This window comes from Geotrypetes seraphini, chromosome 10 (assembly GCF_902459505.1).
Source record: "Geotrypetes seraphini chromosome 10, aGeoSer1.1, whole genome shotgun sequence".
Lineage (NCBI taxonomy): Eukaryota > Metazoa > Chordata > Amphibia > Gymnophiona > Dermophiidae > Geotrypetes > Geotrypetes seraphini.
In genome coordinates, this window is record NC_047093.1 from 111613847 (window position 1) to 111637435 (window position 23589).

The 23589-nt window shown below is 42.2% G+C and overlaps 1 protein-coding gene across 3 annotated transcripts in view; it reads right to left on the bottom strand.

Annotated features, from left to right (window-relative positions):
- The window catches only part of KAT2A (lysine acetyltransferase 2A), a 380318-nt gene that overhangs the window by 128995 nt on the left and 227734 nt on the right, over nucleotides 1-23589 (bottom strand). For all 3 annotated transcript variants that reach the window (XM_033960567.1, XM_033960566.1, XM_033960568.1), the window contains 2 exons: nucleotides 22190-22296; nucleotides 8389-8502 (listed from right to left, as the gene is read on the bottom strand). In XM_033960567.1, coding sequence (XP_033816458.1) covers nucleotides 8389-8502; nucleotides 22190-22296 — 221 coding nt within the window. The remainder of the gene's footprint in view (nucleotides 1-8388; nucleotides 8503-22189; nucleotides 22297-23589) is intronic.

The following is a 23589-nucleotide window of genomic DNA, read 5'->3' on the forward strand; positions in this document are numbered from 1 at the left end:
TTCAACATAGAAAACTAAAAAAGAGCTTTGGTTGGGAAAATTTGTATTAGGTATCATCGCTTTAACTTGCCAAGTTGTAGTGAAAAAATTTCTACAATTTGAATGCGATATAAAATATGAGCCCAATATTTAAAATAATTTTCCTGGCCAGGAGAGGGTCCTTGCCCAGTTAGATCATGCTTAGAGCAAACCCAAACATTCTGTAGCACTGAACTGGATAGCAAAGCTGAGCAGACTGGAACTATCTGGGCAATGCTGGAGCAGAGCCAGAAATTACCTGGCTAGTAGCAATTGTCAGTCTGCTAAGCAGGTAACTATTTGGATGAAGTTGGAACAAAATTAGCAGAATTAGATTCACTTCAATCCTTTATCCAGTTAGTTATCCACAGAATGGGTTAAATATTGCTGGTAATTCTAGCTTCTGCATTATCTCAAGATACTCTACCACTATCGGGGACTGGCCCAGCAGTGACTAGTGATTGTTTCCAAGTTTCCATTGGTCCACTGTCCACTCCATTTCTTTTGTTGGTGCTTCCATAACCACAGGCTCCTCTCCAACTCTACCCAACTAATTGAATAGCGTCACGGAAGTCAAAGGGGATAATCAGCAGCATGTGTGGTTAAGTGATGCTGAATATCTAGGGATGACCTGTTGAGCAAAGTTCTTAAACTTTATTGGGGTCCCCAAGACTACTGACAAAGATGAATATTTAAGTAATATTTGTTGAGGAAATAAGTGGAGATTGAAGATTATAAAATGACATAAGAGAAAATCTGTTTACTTAAAATTTTAAATTATATTAAAATTTTTTTTTTTTAAAGTCTCTTAAAAAAGACTACTGAAGAGGCTGGCTATTGTTATTTGAAGAACTAACCCCCCCCCCCCTTTTACTAAGCCACAGTAACTTGCCAACCTTGGAATCATGAACTCGGCACTCAAATAGTTTACTTCCTTCCTGTGCAAACAGTACTATTAGGCCTAGACCAGTCACAGCCTAAGCCCATCAAGGTACTTTGCTTTCCCCACTCCTCTTCAACCTGTACATTAAACCTGTCATTGACATTACCCATAGACACAACATTAAGGTTCAGTCCTATGCCAATGACATACAGCTATTAACCCCGCTGGGCAAGGATTGACCCACCCAACTTTCCAAACTCCACCACTGCCTCTCTGACATGAAGAGTTCCAGCTCAATGTCACTAAAACTGAACTTCTCTGGATCAGAAAGAGAACTCCAGCTTCACCCGCCTGACATTATCCTGGGAATCCACCATCCTAACAGTGAAGGACCAAGCGTGCAGCTTGGGAGTGATCCTAGATGGCCACTTATCTCTCTCTACACATATCTCACAGGTTGTCTCCACTTCCTTCTATTATCTTCGCCAGCTACGGAAGATGAAACCCTACCTCTTTAACTCAGACCTTGCGCATCTCTTCTATGCCTATGCCTCAAATGGACTACTGCAACTCCCTGTTTAATGGCATCACCATGAAAGACTTGAAATGACTCCAGAGAGTGCAGAACTCAGCTATCCACCTCCTGTATAAACTTAACTTCCATGACCCCATCACACCAGCACTCCAAGCAGCCCACTGGCTACCTATCAACAAGCGCTGTGCCTTCAAGGCCATTGTGCTGGCACATAAAATCTTCCACCACAAAATTCCCATCTATGTCGCTACAACAGTGTTTTTCATCCTTTTTACACCCGTGGACCGGCAGAAATAAAATAATTATTTTGTGGACCGGCAAACCACTAAGACTGAAATAAGAAAAACACATTTCCGCCCCGTCTCCGCAAGCTCGGTCTCCGCAAACCATCTGATCCCATCTGCACAAGCCTCAGTTATGATTTTATATTGAACGTATTACAGTACCTCCCCTCTTTTCCCCATCTTCATCCAGCAGATACCTTCCATCACCCTACTCCCTCCATTTCTTATTCAGCATCTTCTCCTTGTCTCCCTATTTCCCCCTTCACCATGTCCAGCATATCCCCTCTGTCTCCCTACTCCCTCTACCCATGTCCAACATCTTACTTCTGTCTTCATACTCCATTCTCCTCCTGTTCAGCATTTTCCATGTCTCTCTGCCCCCTGCAAGATCCAGCATCTGTCTTTGTGTCCCTATTCTTCCAACTCCCACCTAGTTCCAATAATTATCCTCCCCCAAGGGGATCCACCATCTCCCTTCTGTCACACCAATCCCACCTCCTGGATCTACCATCCCCTTCCCACAACACGTGGGAATCCAGCATCACTTATTCCCTCTCTTGGCTGCTAGCCCCAGAGTGACACCAGTGTCACAATGGCTGGTCTCACCATAACTGACACTAAATCGGAAGCAGCTTGGTTCTTAACTCGCATCAGTTTACTTACAGTTCCCTTGCACAGAAGTCTGGAAGCAACTTGAAAAGCTTGTTCATTCAGAGTTAAGCCCAATAATGCTGCTGTCTGCCTCCCTTGCTCGCTGGTACTTGCCTCAGACAAGAGCTAAACTGCAGTGGCAGGGGAGCTACCCATTCCATGGGGCTTAGGGATGTCTCTCTCAAACTCGACTGCTAAGCCCTGCCTTCAATTGTGGTCCCGCTAAATCAGACGGCTAGAACAAAGACAGAAGCCGCGGGACCTTTCCTCTTGCCTGCATTGCTATTCGCTATAAGCTCTGCAAGTCTCAATTCTGCCCCCCAAACACAGGAAGTCACTTCAGAGGGGGGCGGGATCAGGATTGGCAGAGCCTATAGCGATGCAGGCAAGAGGAAAAGTCCCGCGGCTTCTGTGTTTCTTTTTGCTGTCCGTTGTAGCAGTACCGCAGCCGATCCTAATGCCAGCCCAGGAAGGGAAAGGGGAAGAGATGCCCAACAGGAAATTTAACCAGGTCAATCTCGCCGGCCCTCCACGGACCGGCAGAAATTTTCTGCGGACCGGCACTGGTCCGCGGACCGGCGGTTGAAAAACAGTGCTCTACAAAACTATGTCCATATACCCCCAACTGTTCCCTCTGCTCTGAAGGGGAGAAACATCTCAGCATCCCCCAAGAGAGATCCCTCTAAATGGAAATTGCATGCAAACACTCGTACAGTCGCTTCATCCCTCGAATATGGAACCAGCTCCCTACACAAACTAGGCGACTAGACTCACTGATGGCTTTCCAAACAGCCATGAAGACTCCTTTTCTGTTAAAATTACATTACATTAGTGATTTGTATTCTGCCATTACCTTGCAGTTCAAGGCGGATTACAGAAGAGGATTTCTGAACATGTCCAGAGGTGTTACAGAGTAGAGCGGGTTGCATCAGAGGCTTTATTTCTTTTCTGAAAGTTTTGTAGTCTGGGGTCGCTATTAGTAGATAGAGAATTGGTGATCTAGTTTTGCTGCTTGTGTGGCTAGAAGGCCATCGTACAGTTTTTTTCTGTTTGATATCTCTGATTGGAGGGTATGTGAATGGTGTCTGGGTTCTCCTGTGTCTGATTGTGGTAGTTTGGATTAGGCGGTTATTCAAGTAGGCTGGGCTGTCACTGATTCCTCTGTCATAAAGGTCATCAGCAAACAGACTCCTTGCCCTATATGCCTCCTTCAATGTACTTCTTGTTTATATCTAGTCATATCTTTGGATTTACTTTGTGATTGTCTTCTTGTAACCCATTCTGAGCTTTTTGGGAGGACAGAATAAAAATCTAAATAAATAAATGATTCATATGAGAACACAGTCACTTCACAGATTGGGAAAATTTTATTTCCTTGACCCTGAAGGTCAGGAAGGGCTGATTGGCATTCTCCATTATAACCAATGAGTTTCATGTCTGGGTGCCATGGAAAGGACGTGGACTGAGATTGGACCTTGCTCAAAAGAGAACACCGAGATGACTAAGGCTGAGGCGGATCAGTCTTGAGCTCACAAAGAGACTCAGTAATAATGTCTGGCAGGGCCAAAGACTTGAACAGTTGTCGTATGGAGGGATCCTCTCCCAGGTCTGTAGGCAGGACTCCATCCTGATCCTCAACATAGGAGGCCAAATCACTCATCAGGGAGGCCTCCCTTTGAGACAGTAAGGGAATCAAGACTGAACTTTTGTCCCCTGAATCCCTGCCCAACTGACAATCAATTAAGAGTCAGGGAGGAGCTCCACTCTCATAGAAGAAGTATTCTGAGGATTCTTAGAGATGTGCGTATTTTGGCTATGAACATACGCATGCTAAAGCAGATTAATGAACTCTTGGGCAAAGGCTTTAGTAGACAACTCTTCCCCTTTAGGAAGGAGGATATGCCTCTTCTTTGTCTGCAGAGCCTCTGCACCATTCTGGGGCTCCTAGGAAAATTTTTGCTCCCCTAATGGGCTCAAAATCCATGTGCCATGCCCCAGAGGTCCTGTGGAAGCTAAACTTGAAGTTCCTGCCTCCCTGATTCACTCGACGTGGCACATAACACAAGGGTGCTCTTCTGCCACCCATTCTTCACAAACAAGTCATGATATAGAGGTATTAGAGTCATAGGACTCTATCCCTACAACTTTGGAAACAAAACAAGGTGTTTTGGAGAAAATCCAAGATGGCTATTGCTGGTGGCTTTCAGTGTTAAAAAAACACAGCTTAAAATCTCCTCGGGGTTGACCAAAAGCCTCAAAAACCAGAATTTTAGGGGATGGGGGGAGGCCAAATTCATAGCTGTAGAAACAGCTAAAAACAGCCTTTGAAGACCCCCCCACACACATTTTTCCCACAGGCTGTCACAGCCTTGTGCATAGTCCATGTGCTGGAGAAATGGTGCTGCTGCTGCCTGCTTCAGCTCCTCTCAGGTGTAGCTGTTCTAGGAGGCCCTCTGCTTCCAGTCACTCAGTCACTTTGCTGGAATCTTCAGACTGCCAGTCAGACCATGGACCAACCCTCAACCCCCCCAGACCTCTCACAAAAAAAGGGAGGGAGACAAAACACAACCAGCACTGTGAGTGCCCCCAAAGGAATGCTATTAGTACCCCAAAAGCCCCTGACCAAGTGAGTAGTGGCACTGGCAGCCAGGGGGCACTGTAGTGGAATGGATAGTGTGCAAGAAAAAATTTGAATACGTTGTAGATTTTTTTCTACATATAAGACACCTACTTTTGATATGATTCTGGTAAATCTAGTTAGTAATGTATTTATGAAAGATAAGACCCATGCCCAATTAGAAGCCTATGAAAAGTTTTGGTACAAAGAGATAAAAATTTGAACACAGATTGCAGCTGAGGCCAGAAAAACTAGATTAATAGAAAAACACTAGGGGGTACTAGGAAGAAAAAGCATAATAAGATTCTCTTTATGTACTTTACTGGGTTAAGCAAGATCATAAGGGAAATTAGATATATATTGTGACAGGGAAGCCTCTGTCACGTGGAAAAACTCTGCTCTAAAACCCTCCATCCCTAAAGTTAAGCCAGTTCAGCAGCCAGAGAATAGGGTTTTAGGCAGAGTAAAACAAGCAGGGTTAAAACAAGAGAGCCATCCACCAGGAAACCCAGTAGGAAGGGCTCCCAAATCACAGTCTAATTGCCACTATTCCTTTCCCAAGAGCAGAGAAGTTTCCCTGCAAAACCAAGCTGTGTAACAGAGAATAAACCCAGAAGGGGGCGGGACTACACTGGGGGAACTGCAAGCAAGTAAGCCTTCAGACATGAAGCAGAAGGGAAATAAATTAACCCCAGCTGAGGCTGGAAGGGAGATTCGAGCCCAGCCCACAGCTCCACGCTGGACATTCCCTCCAAAGAGACAGAAAGGCAGCTCTTTGTCACCCAGAGAAGGACAAGCAGAAATTCCTCAAGCAGCTAAGTACTGGGACCTTGCAAAGGGTTTTGTAAGGGAAAGGCAAAGTAATGCTACAGAGAGGGGAAGGGACGCTTGGCCACCCTGCTCTTCTAACTACTCTGAAGGGGGAGGGGAATGGGAAAATGTAAATGCAGAAAGCATGGAAATATCTGAGTATGATTGTGATACCAGTAGTAAGGGCTGGGAGAGCCATGCTAATTTCCCAAAAGAATATAATTTGCCAGAAGGCATAGAGTTGTAATGAAACTGCTCACCAGCACTGCACTTTGCAAACGTTTCTCCAGCCAGAATATTAAATGAGCTAGGAATGTGTATGTACTGGGGGAGGGCTAGAGTGCTGATAATAAACAGGGACCAAGCACAAGTTCTAGGGAAATTAGCCAATCCCTTGAACAAACTTTTAAACTGCCATGCAGAAGCAAGGGGTGCTTGGAAACTTGGGTGGGGCATAGAACAACTTTATGCATAGGAAGGGTTGTTTGTTTCCATCCCACTGCTTAGGCAGAATGGGAGAAGTCCTAAGAGATAAAAGCAGTGAAAGCTGAGAAGCCAAAAGTCAATGAAAACTGTTTTGGTTTATTGCTTGGACTAGGCATTGCCTTAAGAGAGGGGAGTAAGTTGGCAAGCGTTCCCTAAGAGGGAACCTAGCTACCTGTGGGTAGGGGTCCCAACAGAGACTATCATATTATTTGGACATTAGTATTGGAGGCAAATGAAGTCTGGTGGAAATGAACTTTGAAATGAAACACAATAATAAGAATGCATGCCTTACCCAGGTGGCAATGAAGACTGAACTGCAGGGAAATTATCACTGGAATTGAGTCTGATATTTTTTGGGGGGGTTTCTTGTGGACAAATAAAATGTAAACTTTATTTTGAACTGAATCCAGAAAAAGTCTGTGTTTTTCTTTTCACCAACCAAATTAAAGGTGCCCCAAATCTTGACTGCGGTCCGAGCCAGGTCTTTCGCTTGCTGAGAGCCTGGCCTGGCCACAATATATATTGTAGAGGTATTAATCTCTCTATATCTCTCTCTCTGTTCAGTATTCTTTGTGTCCTTCTTTGTCTAAACTACTGCAGTTTCCCGCTTAAAAAGCCTGGGTTTCTGGTGTTCTTTGTGTGAACTGCCATATTCAGGGGGATAGGAGAAACCTCAGGACTTGAGTTTTAACAGATGTTCTTGGCATTCCATTGCTGGGTAGAGAAGGAAACCTTTCTTAAATATGATCTAAAGAAGTACTGAATATGACTAACTATGACGTATGGATGTTAATGACTGTATGGCATCCCATATGTGAGTGAGTGTATATATGAAACTGGTTTTGCAAACTGTATTTTTATATATTTTAACCCTTGAGAAATTTGAGAAACCCTAAGAGGTAACATCTGCAGTTTGACCTATCTGACCTTTAAGCTAGCCTACCATAGAAACTCTCTTCAATCTGTAGATGTGAAGGGAGGGCTCCTTTAGCCCACATTAGGAATTCTCATTAAGGGGGGTTCACAAACAGAAAAAGCCCAGACCAAAAGCATTTGAGTTTTGAAGGGCCAGAAAGCTGTTTTGATTTAAACTTTTAAAGAATTACTGAGAGAGAATGTTCCTTGGGTATATTATAATGTTTTATGCATATTCAGAAGTTGCTGTGAACAAATATATAATTTGTAAAACTTTTCTTTAAGCCTGTATCCATAAGAGCTAAAAGGAATTTCATTGTTCAAACATATGAACAGCCCCTGCTGGCTGATGATTGGTAGATTGGAGTGATGTCATCCTGGTCATTGCGAAAGTACAGAAATGAACGACCCAGAATAGGTTCTCTGAGACCATTTAATTCAGAAAGATACATTTTATACATCAGGCTGTTCCAGCCCTTCTTATCTCTGTATCTTGCTTACATATATTCCATGACTTTATATTGTGCCTATCTTTGCTGATTGTCCAGCTCCTCTTATTGTAAACAGCCTCAAACTACTATGGCTTTGGCGTTGTATAAGAATAAAATTATTATTATTATTATTATTGTACAAATGCCTTTTGAAACAAGATTATTCTGTTAATTTTTAATAAACAATATTTGATTGGAAATATTTATACAATTATCATTATTCCTGGGCATCTAAGGGTGGGGTTAGAACATTACGCTGGTCACCAAGTCAAAAGAGTGAGCAAAGACTAGGGGCTTCTCTAATCTTCAGCAGGCTGGCTGAAACAGGTCCCTGAAGAATAGACCTGTCAGCTGCAGATTTAAAATCTGCTCCTCTCCACTTATAGATATGTTGAAAAGATATTTGGTTAAGGTATTAAGGTTTACCCCTGAACATATTCTGCCTGTGAATCAAATATACTATTTACCCATGAAGAAATAAATAGAAGTTAAGTGCAAGAGAACCTTTACATGTTACTGATTTGCTTGAAACCACATTATCTGATATCATTAATATCATTTGTCCCATAGTTATGCTCATACATAGGTACTTGCTACTTTAGAAAGCTGATATTGTTGGTGGGACTAGTACCTTACACTAAGTAAAGCTCAATTTATGTATTTTGTGAAATACAACAGTTATGTTTAAACTGCAATACCTGGCATTGGTTCTGAAGAAGTGCTATCAATATTTATGGATGTTAAAGATGAACCATGGTTGAGGGTTTTGCTGAACAAAGGAGCACTAGGTACTGTAGCTGTGCTCACAACTCCTAGATAAGAAAATAAAAAAGACCTTAGAAATAATAACCAGTAAACAGCTTTTCAGTAAAAAGTTATGTTCTAGTGTCTAACAGTTCACCATCATCATCATCAATTTTATTTGATATACCTTAAAATCAAAAGCATATCTAGTGGTTCATCATGTATTCTAATTACCAGATTTAGATGGAACTGTGTATGATGCAATTAGGGAAATTGTCAAAAGTGATCTACCTAGGTAACTACCAACTTATTCAGGTAAATTGAAGTCTAAAATGTGCTCACCTCTTACCTGGTTAAAAGAACATAACATGGGCAAACAACACATGATTTTTAGCCAGGTAAAAGGTAGGTAGTTCCAGGGCAGGATTAATTCGTCGAGGGCCCCTAGGCACACAAGTACACTGGGCCCCCTGCCCCGACCCACCCCACCATGCGCCCAGGTGGAAACAGGAAGCAACGTCAGAGGGAAGCTTTGGGCAAGCAGCACCACTTGCACAATTACAGTTCCCGTTGCCTTTCTTACCCGCGTTGCTTGCTTGTCTTACTTTCCATTGATGGGGGGCCGCGTTGCTGATTGGGGTGGGGCCCGCATTGCCGATCGATGCTGGAGGGGCCCATCGCCGTTTGGAAAAAACAATGTTAATGCCCTCCTTCATCGGGTCTCCTTGACCATTTCGGGCCCTAGGCACATGCCTACTTGGCCATTTGGTTAATCCTGCCCTGGGTAGTTCCGGGGGTGGGAAGCATATTCTGCTCAGAAGAGGACATGCATGGTTTCATTTTCAAATCTACAAGCTTAATATGTAAGGAAAAAATACAACAGAAAAAAACAGGTACAAATCTCTGGAGGCTTGCCTTTGAGGCAATGTTCAAAAAATAAAAAATATGTTTGTACTTTCCATTTAAAAATTGATTAAGAGCCCATGGGTTAAAAGTATATGTAAGCTTTGCAACCACTGGGTATTTTAGGGGGGAATTTTGTAAACACAAGTTTCTTTTACCTAACAAATTGTGCACTAATTTTCAAAACAAAGTTATACAGGTCTTATGTTCTAAATTTGTACACACAGTTTTCTGAAGGAAAAATATACACAAATTTCTGAAAACATAAATATGTGCATAAGTGGGACCCCTATCCAACTCTGTCATCAGGATAGCTCTTCAATTTTGTGCATATAGGCACTTACCTATATATGGGCAACTTTCAAAAAGCCTATTTTGGTAGGTACCTGTGGTGTGTAAAAATCCTCCATCATTTGACTTGTTTGTTGCATTTTAAGCTATATAACCATTTGTTATGTACATAGAAAAGAATGGACAACTGAAAGTGAGTCAGCATGGCTTCTGCAAGGGAAGGTCGTGCCTAACAAACTTACTACACTTCTTTGAAGGGATAAACAGCCAGATGGACAAAGGGGAATCCATAGACATCATTTACCTCGACTTCCAAAAAGCCTTCGACAAGGTACCCCACGAGCGGCTACTTAGGAAGCTGTGGAACCACGGGGTGGAAGGGGATGTTCACTGTAGGAATGCCCCACAAAGGAAACACACATACACACAATCTTAGAGTCAGGAGGAGGCGCTCCAAATGAATGGTCTCTCTCTCTTTTTATTGAGAATCATATCTCCATTAATTACTTAGTTAATGCTCTACAAGGTTATAATTTCATAATGCATTTACAGTAAGGATTAAACCATTGTTTATCTATATCATGTGTGTCTCAAAGCTACTATCTCACGTGACATATGAATACATAATAACAGTTATAATAAAGTGATTCCCAATGTGTACCTTTCTGATATGTCTCAAATCTTACTATGGCATGTGACAGTCCAAAGGTTATAATGCATGCTTCTTAAGCTCTCTTCATTAGCCTTGCTCAGGCAAAGTCTGATTGTTGTCCATATAAGGGATGCTTAAACAAGATAAGAGAAAAAGGGTAAATGTATGTCAGATTAATATGTGGCAAGGGAGGGGGGAATGCCTCAGCCTTCTGCTCAAGGTGCAACCCTTGTCCTTGCTTAGAATGTATTCGTGGCAGGAGGGAGAGGAAATGAGAAACAGGGCCTCAGAACCAAACCCAGGCCTGGATCCACACATAGGCCCAGATCCGCACACAGGGCCTAGGTCGGTGTGCCGACCTGGCCTGCGCTCAGAACCGCCTGCGTGCGGACCCCGCCAGTGTTCTGATGCCCTGGATCAGAACTTATCAGATCTCCATCCCTGCAGTTCACCGATGGATTAAACACTGGCTGGCAGAAAGAAAGCAAAGGATTGGAGTAAAAGGCCAATACTCGGACTGGCAGTGGGTCATGAGCGGTGTTCCGCAGGGGTCGGTGCTGGGACCGCTGCTGTTCAATATATTCATAAACGACATGGAAACGGGGACGAAGTGTGAAGTTATCAAATTTGCGGATGACACCAAACTCTGCAGCAGGGTCAGAACCATGGAAGAATGTGAAGACCTGCAAAGGGACCTAATGAAACTGGAAGAGTGGGCAAAAAAGTGGCAAATGCGCTTTAATATAGAGAAATGCAAGGTCATGCACATAGGGAAAAAGAACCCAATGTTCAGCTACACAATAGGGGGATCCTTGCTAGGGGAAAGTAACCTTGAGAAGGACTTGGGTGTGCTGGTGGATACAACAATGAAATCATCGGCACAGTGTGCAACAGCCTCTAAGAAAGCAAACAGAATGTTGGGTATCATTAAAAAGGGTATCACGACCAGGACGGAGGAAGTCATCATGCTGCTGTATCATGCAATGGTGCGCCCGCACCTGGAGTACTGTGCCCAGTATTGGTCGCCGTACCTCAAGAAGGACATGGTGATACTTAAGAGGGTCCAGAGGAGAGCAACGAAAATGATAAGAGGTATGGAAAACCTTTCATACACTGATAGGTTAGAAAGGCTGGGGCTCTTCTCCCTGGAAAAGCAGAGACTTAGAGGAGACATGATAGAAACCTTCAAAATCATGAAAGGCATAGAGAAGGTAGACAGGGACAGATTCTTCAGACTACGGGGAATCACAAGCACAAGGGGGCACTCAGAGAAACTGAAAGGGGACAAGTTTAGAACCAATGCCAGGAAGTTCTTCTTCACCCAGAGAGTGGTGGACACATGGAACGCGCTCCCGGAGGTTGTGATAGGGCAGAGCACGCTACAGGGATTCAAAGAAGGATTGGATAAATTCCTGAATGATAGGGGGATTGAGGGGTACAGATAAAAGTAGAGATAGGCTAGGAAGAGGGGTACAGATAAAAGTAGAGGTGTACAGATAAAAGTAGAGATAGGTTAGGAAGAGTATAGATAGAAGAAAAAGGGGGATCATAGGGCTATGTCAAGGAACATCGGACAGGTCATAGACCTGCTGGGCCGCCGTGGGTGTTGGCTGCTGGGTGCGATGGACCTCTGGTTTGACCCAGCGGAGGCAACTTCTTATGTCTTATGTTCTTATGACTGCTGCAAAACCTCCCCAACCCCAAGAAAACCAACTGACAAGGGGGAGAGACAAGAAGAAACCTCAATCTAAGTTAATCAGCAAATTACACATAGTGTGAAACAGGAGAACCCTCAGTAACACAGCCGCCCACTAAGGGAAAGGCTGTCACCGGCTGACACTCAGAAAGAGTGTAAACTGTGAAACATCCCCGGGTTCTTCCTGTAAGTGAGAATAAATCAAGTGCACCCCCAAAAAGTGCTACGTGCTAGCGTATTCCCGGGCAAAGAACTTAGGAGACTACCTGGTTCATTCTAGGTACAGCAAGAACAGGGGCTTTACTATGCGGGAAGGCCGTCATTCCAGATGCAGTGACACTTGTGACATTTGTCACACTACCATTCAGGGCAATCAGTGGCAACATCCTCATACTGGCAGATTATACACTCTAAAGTCAGACACCACTTGCAAATCCATGTGGGCTATTTATGTTATCATCTGCCCCTGCACTATGATCTATGTGGGTCGCACACAGAGAACTGTCAGAACCCGATTGATAGAACATCGGTCACGGATCAACACTCAATCATTGAATTCTCCTATGGTCCCCCATTGTATCCAATATGGCCATACTTTCCGAGACCTACGCTGGTTCATTATTGAACATCTGTTTGCTGACTATTTGGGTAATAAAACTAAGTGGTTACAGAGAAGAGAACAACACTGGATTTTTGAATTACAGACCCTTACTCCTAATGGACATAACGATTATATAGAATGGCAACTTACATACTAGCCTTTTTTGCGAACTGACTTTTGCTTAACTTTTTTTCGTACACACAGTACAATCCCATTCGTATCTTTTGTGGGATTTACTTTGTTGATACGCTGTCATTTTTTACTCTTTTTGGTATTCAGGGAATTTCCACTTCTTCCCTCAAGAAATTGGTCATCTGACTTTTTCATCCAATAACACTAGTGGCTGCAGTTTAAATTTGGAGGCGTTTTCCTCCGTTAGGTGCCATTTTCTGCCTTACTTTCCAAGCCACGCCAGAGGAATCACCAGTCTTATTACAGTCCAGTTGTTCCTGAGGAAGGGGGTGTGCACCCCCGAAACGGAGTCCCGTTGGACGGATGATGTCACACATCGGCTGGCTGTTCTACAGTTTAAAGAAGCTAAGTACTTCCACTCATTGACTGGCTTGGTTCTGATTTGGACAGATTTGGACACTTTCCTTCCTTGTTTGGCCCCCCTGGCAAGGAGTAGAGACAAGAATTTCTTAACCTTATAGTGTGTTTTTTTGATTTCTAGAATCTTTTTTCACACGTAGCACTTTTTGGGGGTGCACTTGATTTATTCTCACTTACAGGAAGAACCCGGGGATGTTTCACAGTTTACACTCTTTCTGAGTGTCAGCCGGTGACAGCCTTTCCCTTAGTGGGCGGCTGTGTTACTGAGGGTTCTCCTGTTTCACACTATGTGTAATTTGCTGATTAACTTAGATTGAGGTTTCTTCTTGTCTCTCCCCCTTGTCAGTTGGTTTTCTTGGGGTTGGGGAGGTTTTGCAGCAGTTATATATTTTTCCTCCCTATACATTTTTGGGTTCCATTTTTGTGTTATGTTCTTATGAGGCATAGAAGGATATAGGTGACTAAAAACTATGCCAGGTGTACACCTTGTAGGGCCTCCGCGTGTGCGGATCGCCGGACTAGATGGACCGAAGGTCTGATCCGCAGATGGCGCTTCTTATGTTCTTATGTACATGTATATTAGATAAAGGTGTGCCTTTAAATAAATTTAAATACATTTTCAATCCAGAGAAATTTTTTTGAACATTGGCAATGATAATATATTGTGCTGGTATGGCTGTATGATCTTAAATTGTAGTAACAGATTCTGTTATATTACCATTAGTTTTACTTTTATTTCTATAATTAGCCCTGAAGAGGGCTGTTTTGTCCCGTCTACTGCTTTCAATATTTGATTGGCCAGCCTTTGCTCTTGCGGACAAATCGACACCTTTTCGGGCATAGAGTGGACCAACTTCATCAGATGCTCGTGGGTGATAATCCTATTCCAAGCTTCAATCAATGACACAATCAGCTCTTGCTTCGTTGTTGGCTGTTTTTTGATATTTCCAGTGACAGCTTGTGCCACAGGTTCTCAATTGGATTAAGAACTGGTGACTGAGCAGGCCAATCAATTGTCTTCACATCCCTTCTTTCTCTTCTATTTGAGTACAGTTTTTGCTCGATAACATGGTGCATTATCATATTGGAAGAAGGCAACATGCATTTCTGCAAGATTTCAATGTACTTCACTGCATTTGCCATGCCCTCTACAATGTGAAGCCGACCAACACCACTTGCCGCCATACATCCCCATACCACGACCTTTGTAGGATACTTAACTGACAGGTTAAGGCATTCAGGCTTGCATTCTTCTGGATATCTGTGTACAAACGTTCTGCACTGATCACCCAAGATGCAGAAAGTGCTCTCATCACTAAATAACACCTTCTCTCATTTTTTCTGTGTCCACTTGCTATATTGCACAGCCCATACCATACTCGATCTTGTCTATAACTTGTCTTTCTTGGTCGACCTGAACGCTGTCTATCCTGTATTCCTCCTGTCTCCTTCTTCTTCTGAAGCACCCTGATTACTGTACTCTGATTGCATCCCACCCTCTGTGCAATCTGCCTGCTGGAATACCCCTCTTCACCAAGAACCACTATTTGAACCCGGTTTTCTTCCAACAAGAACTGAAATTTGGACTTTATTGCTATTGATGTCGTTGGTCAATCAGTTTGAATGATACCAGTTGCAGGAATCCCAGAAATTTAGACTTCTCGCTATGTAGTGAAGCTTAATGCTGATTGGCTGCACAAATGTTACTTCTGATTTGCTGCAAATGCTATACTGCTGATTGGTGAATTTTGATTCAATTTTCACACAAACTGTTATGTCTGTTATCAAAATCATTCTGATCAATCTGATATAACTGAATAAGATCCGCGCATTTGGAGAGACAAGCTCTGCTTTATAAACTGCAGCAACCACAACTTCCCTCAATGAAGGTCTGTTGATGAAACGCTCATGTACAAGTAGAGCGTCGGGCAGTTGTAGTCTAACTAACCAACGTTGGACCAGCAGTTTAATGTTAAAGATGTGTGTTGCTATTTTAAATCAAAGATTGGTAAAAATCATGGCAATGAATCGATGAATTGCGATATTGCACTATATTAACTGAGAAGAAGTTCCATCAATTTATATATTTTTACTGAATGAATTAAAATAGAATAAAATAAAGACAGTTATTAACTAATTAAAGGAAGGGAAAGAGGTTGTGGTATAAATGATTACACAAAACTGAACAGAATATGGACTTGGGATAACATACGTTATGAGAGGTCCTATGCATTGAAATCTGTTTATATTATATGATATACCACCCTCTGAGTTTATTGTCAATTTTTATTGAGCTCAACCAGAGAGAGAAACAAAGGCACAATAAAACACAAACAACAAATGCTCATTTTTGCAAGAGAAACCAAAACAATGCAATCTCACCCACCCTCCCAACCTCCCCCCCCCAGTCCTCCAATCCACAAAGCAGAGAACAAAGCACAATTTAAGGCAAAAACAAAAATAATAAATATGCAAATAATACAATAAGGTACAAAGAACAACAATCAGCAGTTCAATAAATGGCTATGAGTCAGGGGAGTCAAAGTGTTCCAAAAAGGCTCCCAAGTGCGTTGAAAGAGGTGCCCCCGCAAAGAAGAGAACTCTAGTATATCTCTGCGTTCCCACATCAGGAGGGAAATCAAACGACAGCACCAAAGAGAGTAGTCAGGAGCCTCCGTCTCAAGCCATTTGAGGAGAATGCATTTCAGAGCTATAAGGACCATCCACCGAAGGAAAGCAGAAGTCCCCCTCCGGCGGGGAAAATAGTGCAAAGGAGCTCCAAACAAGGCCAAAGGGGAACGTTGAATGGTAATGTTCCAAAGACGCTCAACAAAAAGAAAAATAGCATCCTAAAAGGAACGAACAGCAGGATAGGTCCAAAACATATGTCCTAAACTAGCCTGACAACAAAGACAAGCAGCCAACACTCAGAATCCAGAGAGGTAAGACCTCTTAGGAGAGGGAGATCAAGATCCACCCGCAGCTGTGCTGTCCCATCGTCCTCCACCAATTGAAACAAATAATGAATCCCCTTCGCTTTCCACCTAGCAAAGCTGGCCCCATCCACCCCAGGAAGAAAATGACCATTTAAGCGAAGAGGTAAAAAAGGGGAAACAGTAGGAATGACAGAGTGCAGTGTAAGAGTTTGCAGATAAGAAGCTCGGGCTGAGGGGTAGAAACAGAGTGAAGACACACACTAAAATGAGCAGTTTGAAAGCAGGAGAGTTCCAAGGAAGTGTTAGTAAAAGTAGAAGAAACCCTAAAAAGATCATTGATATGGCACATACTACAACCAATAGTGAAATAATGAAGATTCAACAAACCAAAGCCTCCTTTATACCATGGTGCCGCCGCCAGTCGATAAGGCAGGCGAGCTAGTTTACCAGCCCAAAGAAAGCACTGCACCAAGCGTTCAAGCCGACGTTCATCCCGGGAGGCCAAATAGAAAGGCAAAACCTGAAAAACATACAACCAGCACGGAACAATAAGCATGCTGTAAAAGTCCACCCAACCAAAAAACGAAAAGGGAAGGCCCCTCCACAACTGCAGTTTATAATAAGAGCTTGAAAAACTGGTTTCACATTCAAAAAGTACAAGCGAGATAAGTCAAGCGGTATGAGAACCCCCAAATATTTCAACGAGGACTCCGCCCATCGCAAAGGAAACTATCTTCTCCAAGCAGTGCGTACCGCCGGGTAGGAGGGCAATGCTATGGATTTGTCAAGATTAAGGGAGAGACCAGAATAAAACCCAAACTCAGAGATAAGATCCAACGCTGAAGGTAAAGAAACCTCCGGCCAAGTAAGAATCAAGAACATATCATCAGCAAAAGCTAAGGTCTTCAGCTCTATCCCCTCAACACAAAGGCCCTGCACCCCATCAAAAAGACGAAGGGTACAGAGCAACGGTTCCAAAGAGAGAAGAAAAAGAAGAGGCAAAAGGGGGCACCCCGGAAAATAGGAAGAGTCCGCACGGGTGCCATTGACCAGCAGGGATGCTCGCAGATTAGAATACAAAGAAAGCACTGCACTGAGGAAAAAGCCCGTAAGCCCAATATACTCAAGGGTGCGAAACAAAAAAGACCAATGAACACTATCAAAGGCCTTAGAGACGTCCAAACTAACAAACAAAACTGGAATGCGGTGATGCTGACCATGGGCCAATGCAAAAAGAACCTTCCGCACATTACATACCGACTGATGTCCACAAACAAAACCTAACTGGTCCTCATGAATTACCGCCGGAAGATGAGGAGCAAGACGATCCGCTAGCATAAGGGAAAGAAGCTTGAGATCCACATTAATCAAAGATATCAGACGGTAAGAACCAGGATCGTCAGGCTCTTTGCCAGGCTTCAGCAATAAAGTAATAAGAGCTTCATTAGTATAGCAGGGAAAGGAGCCCCAAGTAATAGCAGCATTGAAATAGGCGAGCAGGGGACCACACAAATGGGGAGAAAGGATGCAATAAAATTCACCGGAAAAGCCATCAGGGCCAGGTGCTTTGCCAGAACGAAGAGCCTTAATAGCAGTTTGCAATTCCGCCACCTGAAAGGGACAATTCAGAGCGGAGACCACATCTTCAGAAAAGCGAGGTAAACCCAAGGATTGAAGATAGTCCTCCAACAAATCAGGGTAGGATTTTTTGAAAGATCCGTGTTTTTTGTATTTGAGTCCCAAAAACCTAAATAGTAGCAGCAGTCCATGCCACTGAGCCAGGGCAAGCAGTTGCTTTGCCCATGTCTGTCTCAACAGCAGACTACAGACTTTACCTCCAGGAACTTGTCCAAACCTTTTTTAAAACTAGCTACATTAACCGCTCTTACCACATCCCCTGGCAATGCATTCCAGAGCTTAACTATTCTCTGAGTGAAAAAATATTTCCTCCTATTAGTTTTAAAAGTATTACTCTGTAATTTCATCAAGTGTCCCCTAATCTTTTGTAAATCTTGATGCAATAAAAAACCGATCCACTTGTACCCATTTTACACCACTCAGGATTTTGTAGACTTCAATCATATCTCCCCTCAGCTGTCTCTTTAGCCTTTACTCATATGAGAGGAGTTCTATCCTCTTTATCATCTTGGTCATTCTTTGAACCTTTTTTAGTGCTGCTATATCTTTTTTGAGATAAGGAGACCAGAACTGAATGCAAAACTCAAGGTGAGATCACACCATTGAGTGATACAGAGGCATTATAACAAGCCTAGATTCTCTAAAAGTCGCATTAAAAATTGGTGTATCACTGTCACTGCAATTATAGCGTGATAGTGATGGGCACATGCGCAGAATAAAGACAACCCCCCCAACAACAACAAAAATATCGAGCTGCAAGTAATCCTCCATCCAACAGCGAGAGAGATGCCCAGTCTCTCCTGCCACTGAGCAACAAAACACCCTTCTGGCAGTGGGGAAGATGTCCATTCTCTCCCATTACCATGCAACCATGCAACATCCCCCCTGTGACACCAATGTCCCCCGCCCTCTCCTCCTCCTCCTTACCTTACTTTCAGATGGCTAGTCAGAGGGATCAAGTTTACCAAATTTATTCACATTTTAATATACCAACCATCAGCGTGTATCTGGCCGGTTTACAAAGCTAAAGCTGGCCCATCTCTTCAAAATGGTGGGCCTTCCCTCCCCAGTGCATCCTGGGATGCACTGGGGAGGGGCTTGAATCTCTGATTGGCCCAGGTTGTTTAAGGCCCCTCCCACAGCAGCATATCTCCCGCTACAGAGGGGGGGGGGGGTTGCTTGGTGGCGGGAGAGATTGGGCATCTCTCCTGCTATCGGTGGGGAGGTGGGGAGGAGGGTGTCGATTGACGGTGGGAGAGATTGGGCATCTCTCCCGCTGCTGGGGAGGGGTGTTGCTTTGCGGCAGGAGAGCATGGTCATCTCTCCTGCTGCTGAAGGGGTACTGGGGTGTGTTTCTTGGCAGTGGGAAAGATTGGGCATCTCTCCTGCTGCTGAGGAGGGCTATAATACACATGCTCATGAAGTGTGCTTTTACTATTCCCATTCATAAAAAAAAGACAGACTACAATTTATGATTCTTCATGTAATTTTTTTTTTCTTCATTAGCCATAGTCACAACTGGGACTTTATTCTTTATCTGTCTAATTATGATATAACAGTTCCTTTGCAAGTGCTGGATTACAAGCCTTGTTCTTGGCATCTTGTTGAGTTCCTTTTTGTGATCTTTGCATTGTTTTGGCCTATGTTTGATGCTGTTTTGTTAGGAACCGAATAAAGATGATAAAAAAAAGAATGTATACTGCAGTTTATTCCAACTTAAAATTAGCATAAAGACAGAATGTTCAGACAACAATGATATTTAAAACTTTGATAATGTCTCCCAAATAAGCAATCAGGTTTCTATTACTGTAGTCAGCTACCATAGTGTAAAAGTTTCACTGATGATTACATATGTCATCTTTTCTGGCTAAACCCTAAGTTCAAGCTAGCAACACAAGAGTCCAATACTATGTTGTTCCTGCTATAGCTTTTATGGAAGTTCAGCTGTAGTGCGATGGGCAAATCCAACAACTTTGTTGAAGCATTACACCATCCTTTAATGACACTGTTGCTTTGAGGCAAGTTTTGAAACACCTATGCATATTGATTCCAAATCTCAATTGCATATCTGGATTGTCCTCTTCTACCCCTTGAGAACAGCTATACTGGGTCAGATCAGTGGCTCATCTAGCCCAGTTTCCTGTTTCCAACAGTGGCCAATCCAGGTCAATATACCTAGCAGAAACCCAAATAGTCGCAACATTCCATGCTACCAATCCAGAGCAAGCAGTGGCTTCCCCCATGTCTGTCTCAATAACAGACTATGGACTTTTCCTCCAGGAACTTGTCCAAACCTTTCTTAAACCCAGCTATGCTAACCGCTGTAAGAAAATGGAAGATGATGGAGAGAGTGTGGCGCAGTAGTTAAAGCTATAGCCTCAGCACCCTGGGGTTGTGGGTTCAAACCCACGCTGCTCCTTGTGACCCTGGGCAAGTCACTTAATCCCCCCATTGCCCCAGGTACATTAGATAGATTGTGAGCCCCCTGGGACAGACAGGGAAAAATGCTTGAGTACCTGAATAAACTCATGTAAACCGTTCTGAGCTCTCCTGGGAGAACGGTATAGAAAATGGAATAAATAAATAAATTATGGCTTCCTAATCCATAAAAATTCAAATTTATGCAAATTAATTTCAATTTACTAGCTAAAAGCCACTGATTAAGTTGTGCTCTATTGTACAGCTAGGGCCAGAGTTTAAGATCTAAAAAGAGAGTCAGTCAGTATATTAAAAATCCTACACTTGAGTCTACAAGTAATTAGACAGTACAAAGGCCTGTAATCTTGCTGTGTAAAGTCACAGGCTGGAGGGTGAGTTTTAAAGAAACAGCTGTGATAGTATTGTAAATAACTATGTTTATGTTTAGCTGGTGAAGAAAAACATATTCATTGTATTTTGGTGTAAGAAGCCTATGTTAAAGCAATTCTTTAAAAATGGTAAATAAAATTATTTCAGTATGCTGTGCATGGGTGCTAGTATTCTGTCTCTGAAAGCTGACTAGTGGAATCCTCTTCATGATGATTCATTAATTCTATTTATATCACACCATTGAAACATAATACAATACAAATTAAATTATATATACTGTATAAAATACATGATAATTAATCTTAATCCACTAATTTATAACAACTCCTAAAACTACTGTTTTGCAGAGTAAGGGCAGTTTGGGGGTAATTTAGGAGTGTTGAGCCATGTTGGGGTTAGGGAGGTCACAGTTTCCCAGGAGCATTTTAAGAGGGTAGAGGCAGATTGGAGGTGATGGGGCAGTTGTAGGGGAGGGAGGAGGGGAAAGAGGCTTGTTGTGGGTGGTGGGGTGAGTTTGGGGATAGTCAAGCAATTTTAAGAGCAAAGAATTTTGTAGAATGGGGGTAGTTTTCAGGATTGGGGACAGTTAAAAACAGGGGAGAGGTATACTATGTTTTACTGTATGTAAGTTTCTATGTTGCAGAATCTGAAACCATGTCTTCTATAGAAATGCACTGGACTTTTTGGGAGGGTATAGGTGGCTTTTTTCTCTGAAATTGTCAGACTGATCTGTACCATTTTTGAATGTGAATTTTTTACATTTTCTTCAAGGAAAAATGTCACCCCAGTCTTTCTTTTTCATTAATTTTATCCCCGGATAGACATTTCTGGACCTCTTTTGTATAATTCTTTCCAACTTTTGAGACATTTGTTCAAGTTAAATTTTATGGAATCACAAAACAGTATAAATCTGTGTATATAATATTTCTTTAAAAATCTGTATACAACCACAAAAAACAGGGAGGAATGGAGGAAAGTGTAATCCAAAAATCCAAAAATATCAACGATCTTTGGCCTGGCCTGTTTGTGTTCAATGGTTTTTACCATTAATCATTCTCAGCTATTTTTTTGCTCCCACCTGTTAACTTTAAACTTGTGTGAAAGTTTTTTGCCTATGATGCTTGGGTGAAAGAGTGTGGGTACACCTCTCCGTTTGTCTGAGGCTTTTCTTTTGCTTAAGTAATAAGCCAGCTTTCTTGGCTTATGTGGTGCTTTTGTCGAGGAGTGATATTTTTGGATTTTTGTATAATATTTCTTACAAATTCCTCTCAGCAGCCATACCAGATAATTTTCAAATCTATGCAGGCAGATGCAAAGCTTCTCTCGTATTTGTATTTTTTACCCAATTCTCAAAAAAGAGTATGTACAGTATACCTTTCTTTCAATAACCACCACAGAGATTTTTACCTGCCTTTCTGCAAACCTTTTCTCTAGCCAAACCAATGCACATAGTTTTGAAAATACAAGACTACATATATTGTTGCTTTCCTTGGCCTAGGTCCAAAAAAAAGGATTAAATTAAGTGCACTGTGGAGCATGCCTATTTCCATCCACACACAGAGAATGAGCAATATTCAAAAAGTACTTTTATTTATGTAAACAGACATTGGCATAGATAAACAGCATTTAGTAACTGGTTTTTCGATGCCTCATCTATTATTACAATATAGCACAATACCTGGATTAGACACTAGCTGTACACTTTCAGTGGTAGGCACTTTGAAATCCAGTTCCCAGATAGGAGAGTTCTCACCATAAATTTCCTCTTCCAACATGGAAAGGAACCTATGTAAAGAGAGGGTTGACATATGTCAATTAACACATGGAGAACTAGTAGAGTAACCAGTGGTTCTTGAGGGCCAAAATCCAGTTGGGTTTTCAGGATTTCCACAATAAATGTGCATGAGATCTATTTCCATATAATGGAGGCAGTGCATACAAATAGATCTCAAACATATTTATTGGGGAATTCTGAAAACCTGACTGGATTGCAGCCCTTGAGCATTGAGGTTGCTCACCCCTGCCTTAAAGATAAAGATGATTTCAGGATATCCAATATGATGGGGTAGGTAACCACAGTCCTCAAAGGCCACAATTCATTTGGGTTTTCAAGATTTCCACATTGAATATGCACGTGATCTAGTTGGTGTGGTATTCATATTGTGAAAAACGGAGAAAAGTTCCTTAGACAGACTTGGAGCCTTTCTTATATGGCTTCTAATAAAGTGTCTTTGATTTTCATAAATGGAAGTTATGAATCCTTGAGCTTAGTTTTTTTATAAGTTAATAAATCAGGTTGTGATTTAGTTCTCCTCCATCTACCCTCAGCTTTATGTAATTGTCTTAAGTAAGCATAGGCTACTGTGATACCAAGGTTTTTTTTAAATTGACAGATTAGACCTTATTTTGGTGGAGTGATCTGATTTAAAACTGAGGATATTACTATGTGAAGACAGCGGGCTTGTTTGTCAATAAGTCAAAATCCAAGGGAAAGTGAAAAGAGTGGGGGATAGATTGTGTGGATCGATGTGAGTCAGTTGTTTGGTTCATTTTGAAGAAACTTCTATTGTACGCAGAGGGAACAACAGGGGAATAGAGAAGTAAACAATAATGTGGTCGGACCAGGGGATCTGAGAAGAAGAGAAAACAATTGGGTGATTTGGGGAGTCTGTTGGTGAGAGTACCAAATCCAAGGAGTGCTCCCCCCCTTTGTAAGTTGGGAACGAAATCCATTAGGTGAGATTAAGATCTGAAAGAATGATAAGAAGATTTTGGACTGAGGGTGATGTGGAGTATCAACATGTACACTGAAATCTCCTAAAACAATATTTTTTTAAAAAAAATTTAATTATTTATTGAAATTTTCAATATATTACAAGAAACTAACATTCTTGCTAAGGAAATACAGCAGGAATAAATGTTAAAACATCACATTTTATAAGCAGATATGAAAATAAAATTCTCGCTTCCTTAGACCACAAAAAATGAAGGGGAGTACCGGCAGTTATTATTAAGAAGTTAAACACAAAGTAAAAAGAACTAGTCAATGAAAGGCTATAACATACTCTGCATTTATAT